We start from the raw sequence: 13,233 nt of genomic DNA on the forward strand, positions 1-13,233 counted from the left end.
TAATAGAATGGAAAGAAAGAAAGAAAGAATGAAGGAAGGAAGGAAGGAAGTGGGGGAGAAGGGAAGGGGGGAGGGATGAAGGAAGGAAGGAAGGAAGGAAGGGGGAAAATGAGGGAGGGACAGAGGGAGGAAAAAAGAAAGAAGGAAAGAAAACAAACTAATAGAACAGACGGATATGTAAACCACCATTAACTGTGCGTAGCCATATGTCAAAGGACTGACTTAACCACAGGAAAAGAAACCAGGAAATGGTGCTTTAATCACTGTTCATTGAGAAGAATTCAATAAAACGTTCATTAAATACCAACTTAAGAAATAATGAAACATTAGTCATTTGATTATGCATTTAATTAAGTATAATAAAAAGTGTGTATAGTTTTGACATAAGTCAGCCATGATGATGATATATTTAATTACTTCCTAGACTCTTGTTAAACTCCAGAAAAGGGAAGGCCAGAACTCAAAACTCAGAACTCCTCTTTCATTCAACTCTGCACCTTCCCGATGCAATCAAGCACCACAAAGAGTGGCCTACAACTCAGTAATGAATCTTCCTTTTTCCCTTTCCTCAAGCAGTCTTTTTGGAATCATGTGAGACTTCCCAAGAGGACTAAGACACAATTAAGGATGACTAGATTAGGTTCTAAGAAACATGTTTCCTAAGGTTTTGTGAGCCGGTTTCTCAAATTCTCAGAATTTAACATACTTATCTGAATACAGTATAACTTTATTGTTTACTATAATCTTTGTTGAATTGAATTGAAAGACATACAAATTCTAAGACAAATTTTACACCTTCTTTTGAATATTTTATTAATCCAGTGATGGAACATGAAACTTCATATATTTTTTGTATTGCTAAGTAGTGGCTGAACCTTTTATGAGAATTCATGTACTGAATGACGTACACTTTTCTTTGAATAAAAATTTCCCTAGAAAACTCAACTTCCCTTCATAAAGAACTGTCACTAATTCTAGTGTTTTATGTTTATGCATTAAATTAACCTCACTTTGCAGCTTGTTTATTGACTATTTTAATACCAATCATTAAAAAAATGTAAAACTCATCATAAAATGTATCTCCATTTTTTTGTAAAAAAAAAAAAGCCATGTTCTTCTTTATGTTCATACACAAAAAAAATCTTGCCTGGAAACGAGTGGTATGTATGCTTGGTTTTAGTTGTCTAAATTTTAGATTTAAGACTTAGATGTGTGTGTGTGTATGTGTGTGTGTGTGTGTGTGTGTGTGTGTGTTATTTTAATTTCCTCCTCTGATAAATGGGGTATTCATGTTATTTGCTTTAGTGAATCTAATACAAATGCCTCTTCTTTTCACTACATTTTTAGCAACTAAAAAATTTTAAACTTTCTTCTTTTTAGTCTTTACCATATCTCTTTTTAAACCTTGTAATGATATAGCACAATCCCAGTGTATTTAATGCAATGTTGATTAATTTTTAAATACTAATCTTTCATCATTATTATTTATTAGGTAATTCAAAAGAAACTACCAGTTCACAGCAAATACCATCTTTCCCATGAACCTTTGCCATTTCACTATTCTATATCCAGGCTTCCAAGTTAGTCCAGGCTGGACTTCTGGGTTCTTAGTCAATGGAATTATCTTCAATCTAAGGCTCTGATTATCGGTGGTAATAACTATAAAAAAGATCTAGGACTTAACAACAAGGTGCTGTTGGCCACACAGTTATCTGGCTAAGAGACAAAGTACTTACAGTAGACTGAACCGTGTACACACTGTGCATATCCTGCACTCACAGAGTAAAAATGCAACACTTTGCCAGACCAAATACTCTCACGTCCCTAAATTACAGACCAGAGTTCAAGTGGAAGCATTTGCCTTCTGTTATTTCAAAGGAAATAGACATAGCTTTCTTCCAAATTGACAAGGCAACTTCAGCCAGGTGTCCCACATCAAGAGAGAAGCGACAGAGAGCAGAGGAGGCCAGGTCACCCGGCACTCGCTGAGCCCCAACTGGATACACCCCTGCTCACGTGGGCGGGGTGGGGGGAACAAAGAGCCGAAATGGACTGTTCTTGAGAAACTCAGCCCAGTGACAGAAACACATACAGAAGTTAATCATTTCTCTAAGTCAGCCCACCACTATATCACTTAGTTGGGATTTCTATTCTGGAGATATTGGGAACATTTGAAATAATTTTGTTTCAAATTTTAAAAATTTTAAAGTAAATATTAAATAGAATTTAACTTTAAAATAGTAATAATAAATTTAAATTAAATATAAAATAGAAGAGTCAGCACTTTTCCTCCCAGAAGAATAATTTCACAGAATTCCCATTTTAAATTCTACTTTGTACTTTCACAATGACCAATCCTGTTAACAAAGGTCCCACATCAATCAGGAAACGAACATTCTCCAGCACTACAGCTTCTCTTCGGATGTCACAGAGGTGGATTTTGCTGGCTTAGGAATTATGAAAGCATGGGAGTCTCTGAAATGATTTCTAGACACCCTACCTACTCACAACCAGCATTCCGCATTCTATTTTTTTTTAAAGACTTTATTTATTTATTTGACAGGGAGAAAGCACAAGTAAGTAGAGCTGCAGGTGGAGAGGGAGAAGGAGAAGCAGGCTCCTCACAGAGAAGGGAGCTCAATGCAGGTCTCCAGTCCAGGACCCCAGGATCATGACCAGAGCTGAAGGCAGACACTTTAAGGACTGAGCCACTCAGGCGTCCCACAGCACTCTGCATTCTGAAAGACAGCTGAGAGCAGGCAGAAAGCAAGTCTATGTGTTCTCTAAGAAACAATCGGCCTGCACAAAACCCACTTCTCTACAAATGCTGAAAAGTGGCTTAGCATCATCATAAGGATCTCAAACCTGTCTTTGAGGTTGCCAAACCACTCTTGCTAATAAAGGTCTGTGCACAGACAAGCCACCATCCCCACAGGGCACTCCTCTAGCAATCTTTCCAAAGAGAGACAGGTCACAGAACCACAGCCTGTAAAAGGGCACAGTAAACAGTATTCAAGGGGCCTAAGAGGACATATGGTTTCCTGGGCATCCAACACCTGAGGAGCTGAGGGGCAGGGCACCAGGCTGCTGCTGCCATGGTCTGGGGCAGGTCCAACAGCATTTAGTCATGGTGCACAGCAGGCTGTTGCCTGAGTGGTTATTTGCTAGCACGTCTCCGACATGCTTGGTGTTTACACTAGCTACCCTTAGAAGATTTTAGACTAAATAAAACAGATTTTGCTCAGTTCTATATAGAAACAAAACTATAGAGACAAAAACCATAAATGTGACAGAGCTGTGATAAAAATACTTGCTAAATTATATTGGCACACACAAGGTCCAGGTGTTTTACTTATGTTATCTCGTTTAATTTAATCGCCACAAAATCCAGTGAGGTAGGTATAGTGATCATTAATTCACAAGAAGGGGAGCACCTGGGTGGCTCAGTCATTGAGTGTCTGCCTTCCCCTCAGGTCATGATACCATGGTCCCAGGATCAAGCCCCACATCAGGCTTCTTGCTCAATGGGAAGCCTGCTTCTCCCTCCCCCACTTCCCCTGACAGTGTTCCCTCTCTTGCTATCTCTCTCTCTTTCCTCTCTCATTCCCTGTCAAATAAATATATAAATAAATAAATCTCTAAATTTTTTTCCCCCCTACAAAAAGGAGGAGTTCAAGATTATTCTTACCCCCATGGAGACAGTGACAGGACACCTCATGAACTACAGTATTTCAGTGTTCAGCATGGGCCCTGGCATGAAGCAGATGCTTGAGAGCCATCAGCTGAACAAATGCATCAAGTGAACTAACTGAGCCAACAAGGCTCAGAGCCAGGAATCTACTGTTTAAACTGCCTTTCTTAATAGTATCCAAACTAGGCTCAGTTCGGCATTCCTTCTGATTCTAGATCAAGTGCTTGTTTTGTCCACTGACTTTAGCCTTCCTCATCCTCCTACAAAACAAATTACCCTCACTGACCATTGCCAGAGCCAGCCTTAAAGATGGCACCCAATGATGCCCTACCTCCTGGGACTGACACCCCTCCACTATACTGTGGTCTGTGTCTATGTGACTAACAGCATCCCACGGCAGTAATGGTACAGTATGTCATTTCCAAAATTAGGTTATAAAAGATGGCCTCTCTCTCACACACACACACATTGTAAGGACCTATTGAGCCAGAGCGACTCCATCTTGGTTAAAAGCCATTTTGTTGTTTGTGCAGTAAAACTTAAACTGACCCTGCCCTGGCCCCCAGAGAAACTTACTAAGAAGCAAGTCTGGGAAACTAGTAAAAAATGGTTGGCTAGTTCCTAATAACAGAGCCCAAAATACAAGGCCAGGTCGGCCAGTTCCTGATAACAGAGCCCAGAATACAAGAACGAGTCAGGCCAGGTGGAGACATCCAATCAGTGAAAGTACACATACTGTCTCCTTAACCACCAAAGAATGTAAACTCCACCTTTTAGGGGCCAAAGTTGAGCACCAATTCTAACCAGAGTAATAGGTTAGTTCAAACAGCTACTATAGGGTAAAGTGTAATTCAATTGGCCACCTGAGCAAGACCTAACATGACCATGCAACTTTCTGTGTATGTTACAATCTCATTGGCCACCTACGTCTGGCCAAGCTTTTGCTCTATAAAAATTAGTCTGTGGGACTGAAAGGGGTCGCTCTTTGATATAGTCAATTCTTAAGCCTGTAAGCGGGGATTGGTCGCTCTCTTTGGAGACGGCGCTGGCCAGTCAGTCTGACTTCTAATGCTTAGCACAGAAGAAACCTTTGCATAACTTTAACTTTGTTTCAGTCTTGTTCCCCTGGCCAATCAGTCTGACTTCTAATACTTGGCATAAAATAAAGCTTTAAATAACTTTCACTTTGTCTCAGTCTCGTTTTATTTAATAACGGACCTAACACACATCACTCTCAGAGAAGCAACTGCCACGTCATGAGGATAGCTTCACATGGGAAAGAGCCATGTGAGTAATCTTGGAAGTAGAATCCCCACCCCAATCAAGTCTTGAGAGGCTTCAAACAGCCCCAGATGACACTTGATTAAAACAGTCCTTAGCTAAAACTCCAGAACCACCCAGGAAAGTTGCTCCCAAATTCCTGATCCTCAGAAAATGTATGAAATAATGAACATTGGCTGTTTTAAAGCTGTCAAAATTGGAGGAGAGGATTTCGTTATGCAGCAATAGATAACTAATACAATCACAAAAAAGATACCGGTAAGATTTAGGCTAGATAAAAATCATTCTAAAAAATAACTCAAAAGTCATGCTCTGATAAAAGTGATTGACAGAATCCTCATAGTCAAAAGACAACAGCACAGTTTGTTTTGCTGCTGGGTGGGACATGGACAGTAGGAAGCAGAACTGGTCTTGAGTGGAGGTAGCAGAAGAAACCACCTGTATGGTTTCTGGATTGAGAAGCTCAGGAAGTCCCGCCTACTCAAAACTTTTCCCTACACCCAAACTGACATGCTCTGATCCTAAAATTTTCCTATCATTAATTTCAAGAGATCTAAATGCTAACTTTAACACATTTTTAATGCGTTAGCTAGCAGCTGAGGAAAAAGGAAACAAATGGAAAAAGAGGCAAGGACAGACACTGCCTAAGCGTGACCTCTGTATAAAGGAAAAGAAGGTGCAATGGTTTTGAATAAACTCAGGATAGTTTGAGAACTTAACATTAAGATCAAGGAATACCTGATGTAAATAACTCTAAAATACGTATATCTTTAAATTAAACTGTTCTGCAAATGTTCAGTAGTTTCAAAAATATCCAAATAGTAAGTTGAGAAACATGGCAGGTTTTTGAAATCTGCATTTACTCCTTTGTAAATTATCTCCTCTAAGGTATTAGAGCACAGTGGTTTTAGAGGGCCGGCAGGGAAGACAGACCACCTGGCTTCAATTCCTACCCAGCTACTCAGTGGCCTCAGCTGGTTACTTAGACTCTGAAAATCAACAACCTCATTTGGCAAAGGGAGGCAACAGTTATAGCACCTCCCTCATAGGATCATGGTAAGTATTAAGGTTATAACACACCTACCCACTTACTGGCACACAGTAAGTATTCAGTTAGCTGCCATCGCCATCATCATTATTCAGGATTAACTGATACATTTCAAGTATCAACTGATACATTATCACTACACATAACTTAAAAAGGATATTTCTATAAATACTCATTTGGCCTGCCGATAAACTACAGACTGAATTAAAAGAATAAGTTGACAAGTAATACATTAATTCCAATACTTCTCATGAGAATATGTGGCCACATTAGGAATAGTACTTAAAATTCCCATAGGACTGGGGCACCTGGGTGGCTCAGTGGGTTAAGCCTCTGCCTTCAGCTCAGGTCATGATCTCAGGGTCCTAGGATCAAGCCCCACATCGGGCTCTTTGCTCGGTGAGGAGCCTGCTTCCCCCTCTCTCTCTGCCTGCCTCTCTGCCTACTTGTGATCTCACTGTCTCTCTCTCTCTCTCTCTCTGTAAATAAATAAATAAAATCTTTAAAAAAAAAAAAAACTTCATAGGACCAACTGCTTGTAATTGTAGCTCAGTTTAAACTTTTACCTAATAAGAGACAAATACATACATTACTATAAGATAATCCATTAAAAGATCTGCAAGTTATTTAACTGATATTTCTGTGGTGTAACTGAAGAAATCATTAGACAGTTGCACCTTAATATTCTATAACCAATTCTAGAAAATATTATAAAAATACCATTTACATAAAAATCTGATAGGAAAAAAACAGAAATAGAGAAGAAACTGAATTTTAAAAAAGTAAAATTTTTATAAATGAAAAATCCTTTCAATTTTTTTTTTGGTTGCTTGGTTGGTTGCTAGGTTGGTACCACTGTGATTTGAGTGCTGCATCACCATTCAATAAGCCTGTGGATCTTGTTTCGATGACAACGGAGAAAGTCTTGTCTGTGCTTTAATAACATTCAAGTTGCTTCTCTCTTAGGGAATCCACATCTGATCTCCCAGCTCCACCATTCTGAAATATCACATGTCACCAGAAGACTCCAGGATAGGCTGCCTAAGACCTCGCAACAAGGCAGAGGAAGGAGAGAAAATAGTATGTAATAAAATAGCTCTCCTGGTAATGGGAAAACTAAACTGACATCAGAATTGGGAAAAAGCTATGCTGACATCACAAGTTTGGCTCAATACGTGGTGCTCTCTTAACTTATTTAGGCAATCCACACAACCTGACATCCCTCATGAGGTGTACCAAAACTCAAATGTTTTTCCATATGCTCCTTTTTCTTATGACACCAAGCCACCTATTCATTTATGTTGATAACATACTGCAAAAAAGTCCCAGGGAAGGGATGCCTGGAAATATGTCCTAAATACGTCTCTAAAATATCCCACTGGGGCCCCTGGGTGGCTCAGTGGGTTAAAGCATCTGCCTTCAGCTCAGGGAGTGATCCCAGAGTCCTGGGATGGAGCCCCACATCGGGCTCTCTGCTCAGCAGGAAGCCTGCTTCCCCTTCTCTCTTTGCTTGCCTCTCTGCCTACCTGTGATCTCTGCCTGTCAAATAAATAAATAAAATCTTTTAAAATAAAATATCCCAAGAATTCACAGTCTCATCTTTGAATAACATAATTCTGTACCTAAATAAATAATTTTCTATGAAAAGATAAGAAATTTTTATAAAAGCCTATAAAACCCTCAGTAGGTCAAATATTTTTTTAACTATTACTTTTTTTCCTTTGGTGTAACAAAATTAATTTTTAATAAGAGTCACCCATTTTTTTTTTTTATGTAGCCTAAGAATTCCTTTGGTTCATTTTAAGCCACTTCTTTCACACTTAGAATTTTCTGGTTCAGTTGGAAATACTTTTCAGAAGCCTGAACATATAGTTCAACTAATGATTCTGAAATGTGTGCATGTGGGAAGAATTTTGTTGCTTACAAAAGCCTTTAATAATTCATACATTTAAATCATTATTTCCAAAGCAAATTTTCCAAAATCAAATAAATTGCAAAACTACAAGTAAACTAAGTCTCCAAAAAGAAGTTCCAATCCTCTGCCAAAACAGACCTCAAATTCTTAATCCCTTGTCCAAAAAAATTGGACCAAGTATTGACGTTTTCCACCAAGCAAGCCACATAGCCACAAATGTTTCTCATTTACTCCACTCCTGGGACATACAGCTCAAATAAAAAATTTCCTGAATACCCCAAATTTCAGATACAATTTGGAATGTAAATGATTCATAATGTTATGCAGGAAACATTATGATCTTCTCCTACCAACTCAATGTTTCTGGAATGTAACCCACAGGAGATTAACCCAATGAATCAGAAGGCTGACATCACCGTCAGCCTTGTGACCCAACTATTATGTCCTCTGCCCCTAGCTCAGATGTGATTTTGAACTCTGAACACTCTGCTACTCCAGCTACCGTTCAAGTAAAACAGGCATTCCACCAAGGGAGCTAACGAAGATCCACACTGAGCTCTGTGGCAAGTAACATGGTTACAGTGCACTCAACCCCCTCTAAGGAAAGGCCAAAACAACGTAAAAAGGAATTAAAGGCACTGTCATCACGTGTGCACTAAAAGACTCCCCCAGTGGCCTCTGAACAGATTCTAATTAAATTCAAGGGTGAAACTTCACAGAGCCTCTAGTTAGTTTATGAATCCTATTCCAATCCCACCCTGCTTCACCTCCTCTAAATCAAATAATTTCTGGGAATATCAAAGTTGCAACAGTCATCCCTTTGCAGATTCCTCTTCTCTTTCAAGGAAAGAAGCACAGCACAAGAACACTGGACTGAAGGCCCCAGTGAATGTGAAAATTGTGTGTCTTAGCAACTGTGGTTACTCAAAAAGAGAGATATGTGGGCGGTCCCATATCATGAAATAAACAGGGCGTGGAGTCATGAATGTGGGTAAGGGAAGATGGAGATAAATACCTACTGACATAGTATTCCACTACCTGAAGGGATCATGACAAGCAAAATGTACACTGGAAGGTAACTCTCCAACAAGCCTTATCTGAAAGAGCCTGACACAAAATTCAAAGCTGAGAGGGCAACACCTTGGAAGTCTGGGCAAATGGAGAGAGTTACCGATGCTACAGAAATAACAGCCAATAGGAAGAAATGTCTCAAACAAAAGGCATCTGAACAAAGGTTAAAGTTATTATTTAAGCATAAGGAGAAAAGAATCTAGTTTAAATAGAATAACAGTCTCTAAAATAGTAATAAAGAAAGAACACAAAACAATGGGTTTGCCTAAAGTAAATTTCATGGGTCTGTAGGCTTTCTGATAGCTATAACATTCACAAGGAAATACTAAAACTGAGTCTATAAATTAAAATTATGAGTTAACTAGAGATGCTGTGAGATGACTGCATCAGGAAACCACAAAATATATACTATAAAATAATTGAAAAAAAAATGTTTACACATTTTAAAAAATCAATTGAAATCTGTGGTTAGATCAACGTAGGTCATGGGTCATCTAAAAAATGGCTTGAATATCTCTAACTGCCGAAAGATCCTGTTTTCCAGCCCAACCTAGCCTGTTGGTAAGAGGCATCTCTCATTAATCCAGACCAAAAAAGACAGTAATCACATTAGTCATCCAATACTTATTTATACTGAGAAAAATGTGGTTAGCTAGTAACATCAGAAAATGGAATATTCTAGATGACCATCTTTTCTGGTTACTTTAAAACCTAATTCTGCATATTTTCCCTCTTGTGACTGTTGGTTTTACACTTGAATGGAATCAGCATAACCCTCAGCAAATATTAAACCTAGAGTTTTTCTTTTTTTTTTTTTTAAAGATTTTATTTATTTATTTGTAAGAGAGAGAGAGAGTGAGAGCAAGCACAGGCAGACAGAGTGGAAGGCAGAGTCAGAGGGAGAAGCAGGCTCCCTGCAGAGCAAGGAACCCGATGTGGGACTCGATCCCAGGACGCTGGGATCATGACCTGAGCCGAAGGCAGCTGCTTAACCAACTGAGCCACCCAGGCGTCCCAAACCTAGAGTTTTTCTGATCTAAGTAAATGACATGATGTTTATGAAGCTTCTAGAATGGTACTCATGGTAAATACTTAAGGAAATACTTAACGAAATACCTTATTCTTTTCCTTCTCTCTTACTTCTACCAACCATAGTTTTGCTTCTTCTTTTGCAGTTTAGGATCCAGAAGCTGTGTTTTCCATGTGATCAGCCAATTCCCCCCCCCCCCCAAAATACAATGTTTCTTTTTCTACCAATCATCTGATCAAAGAGTTTTAATTAGAGGACCCCTCTAAAAATGTACTGTCTTAACTTTTTCTCTTCTTGGCTTAATTTCTACTGAGGAATCACCTAAGTTCAAATATAGTTTCTATCAGAGCCCAATGTTATATGAAGCACTATACTAGAATACAGGGATACAGAATTCAATAAAATATGGTTCCTACTTAGGATGGTTAATTTTACATGTTAACTCGACTGGACAATGGGATTCGAAGATAGTTGTTCAAACTTCATTCTGAGTGTTTCTGTGATGGTGTTTTGGCATGAAATTAACATTTAAGTAGATGGACTTGAGTAAAGCAAATTGCCCTGCACAGTGGGGGTGAGCTTCAGCCAATCAGCTGAAACCACCCCCCTACCTCTCACCCCCCCACAAATTAGAGAATTCTCCTGCTTGATGACCTTCACACTGGAATACCTGCTCTTCCAGCCCAACAGCATGTGAAGTGGAACATTGGTTCTTCCTTGTTCTACAGCAGCCTGTGGATTCTAGATTCAAAGTGGGACATTAGCTCTGCAGAGTTTGGATTTGGCCAGCCTCCTCCGTAACCATATAAGCCAATTCCTTATAATAAATCTCTCTATAGGTAGATAGATAGATAGATAGATATAGATAGATAGATAGATAGATAGAATAGCTAGATATAGATATCCTACTGGTTCTATTTCTTTGGAAAACTGACTAATACACTATCTTCAAAACGCTCAAAATCCATTCATGAGGATATATCCACGTAAATTTTCTCCATGAAGCCTTTCCCAAAAATAACACAGAATATTGAACTATGAGCCAAATAAACCATCAAATAAAGAAACTATCAATAAATGTTCACTGAATGAATTAAAAGTACTTGAAAATGAGATCTGCTAAGGACAATATCAGACCATATAATTCATTCCCTCAAGAATTCTCATAAAGAGAGTGATCTGGTGTCAATTTACAACTAGACATGCCCCTTTCCTGCATAAGCTGAATGGATGGGATTTCTCTGCTTTATGAGTTAGTTACTGTTATTTGAAGCAGGTCATTGGGAATAAATTTAAAACAGGGAACGCAGTTATAAATTAGTTCATTCCCCTCACAGTGCAGAGTACAAATAAGCAAATAAGCTCACTTGAATGGCAGCCAAGTTCTTCTGTTCCTGAGATGGTGCCTCATGAACAAAGCGAAGCCAGTTGGAGTGTCGTGGATTGGTGGCATCCAAAATGTATAGAACTTCTCCCTTACTCCCACGAACCTGAAACATAAAAAGTTGCTGAGTTTGTACCTGAAGTCAGTATTGGTCATACTAAACATATTAAGGGCAGGATATGATATTTTTTCATAAGCATATGCCTTTGTTACTGACAGGTGTTGAATAGATGCTGGATTAACATCCAGTCTTCCCCTTAAAAATGTGTACAAATAGAGTCTCCTATTTTATTTGGCAGATGTCTAGATGACTCACAATTGCAAGCAACTCTCAGAAACATCCTGTGTTGATAGCTCTTTTCTGGTTAAAATTATTTGTTTGTAGGTATATTTTAATATACGTGTTGCAACTGCAATCACTCAGGGGATAACCATAATTGCGACCTGTCCCCTTTTTTCCACAGAAGAGGCTGGTTCCCAGTTGAGGGGATGGAGCTGGAGCAATCCTTTCAATTTCTCTCTCCACCTGTTTACTGAATCATTTCCATATGATGAGAACTTGCTAATGAAACCAGTGGAAGCAGACTCCACTGAGCCACATTTTCACATTTTTAACTAGCTGATGAATAAAACAGGTTCCATTTTGCTTTTTCATGGCCTGCTCATGGCTTGCTGAAGACAGTCGGCCCACTGCCTTTTGTTTCATGCCACAAACCCTCCTGGTCAGGCCCACTCAAGATTCAGTTGGAGAGAGGGAGGAAACTTTGAAAGGAGCGGGTAGTCCAATGGACATTCTTGATTCCAAGTTGCTTCAAATGGAGCTTCTCCAAAGCCTCTGTACTGTAGGTTATCAGGCACTGCTCAGTTCAGTAATGCATATGTCAATATCCATCCAAATCACTCTGTGTTTATATTCAACTGGAATCCAGGGGAGGGGGAAAGAAGGAATGAGTGATCAGCACTCCAGATCTCTAACACCAAGTAATGCAAATATAAGAACAAAAATTCATCTCTGCAGACTTGGGGTGGGGATAAACAAATTCTACATTTCCAGAATCTTATTTGATAACATATAGCACAATCAGCCTACTAAGGTTATGTATTTTCATGACACATTTGGCCAATCATGCAGTCACTGGACATAATTTACTGATTCCTACCACAGGCCAGCTTCGGGCACTGGGAATCTTCCAGTGAACAAGACAGTTGAAGCTTAACATCGCAGCACTTAAGGACAAACAAGCACAGAATATAACTTCAGGTAAAGAGAAGAGTTGTGAAGACAATGAATGCAGAGAGAGAGGAAGCAGAGTGAGCGAGCCCGACGATCTCAGAGGAAACTGAGAAGAGTTAATGAAGGCAGGCACTGCCAGCGGCCAGTGGAGAGCTGGAGAAAGTGCTCCCAGACAGATGGAACAGCACAGAAAAGGCAAATAGAAAGGCTCTGTGAGTGGAACAGAATGAGCCATGGAGAACACGCACGGCATTGAGATCAGACAGATTGCACAGGCCCAGTCACATACTGATGCACAGACTAGGAAGCCATCTACAGAGAACATATTATCCCCCAAAAACTTAGACACTGAAAAATCTGCTGCACATTACAAAAACTTGTGTATCAGGATTTTAGCATATATTGTCCAGAAAAAGGAGTTTGCCTGTTCCTACTACCTTATACATTCACTGCCATGTTTCTCAAACAATTCCTGTTTTTTTCAATGCCAAACGATCCTCGATAATCATTTGAAGATCTCGATAATGAGATGCCAGACCTCACTAAGAAGGAGGAATTTAATTTTTGTTATTATAATTG

General features: G+C 39.2%; 1 protein-coding gene across 1 annotated transcript in view; it reads right to left on the reverse strand.

The window, feature by feature from the left end:
- PRDM5 (PR/SET domain 5) overlaps nucleotides 1–13,233 on the reverse strand; it is a 219,983-nt gene that overhangs the window by 128,448 nt on the left and 78,302 nt on the right. The window contains exon 3 of the mRNA XM_059377917.1: nucleotides 11,404–11,526. Within this exon, the coding sequence (XP_059233900.1) occupies nucleotides 11,404–11,526 (123 nt within the window). The remainder of the gene's footprint in view (nucleotides 1–11,403; nucleotides 11,527–13,233) is intronic.

Source organism: Mustela nigripes, chromosome 1 (assembly GCF_022355385.1).
Source record: "Mustela nigripes isolate SB6536 chromosome 1, MUSNIG.SB6536, whole genome shotgun sequence".
NCBI classification, from domain to species: domain Eukaryota; kingdom Metazoa; phylum Chordata; class Mammalia; order Carnivora; family Mustelidae; genus Mustela; species Mustela nigripes.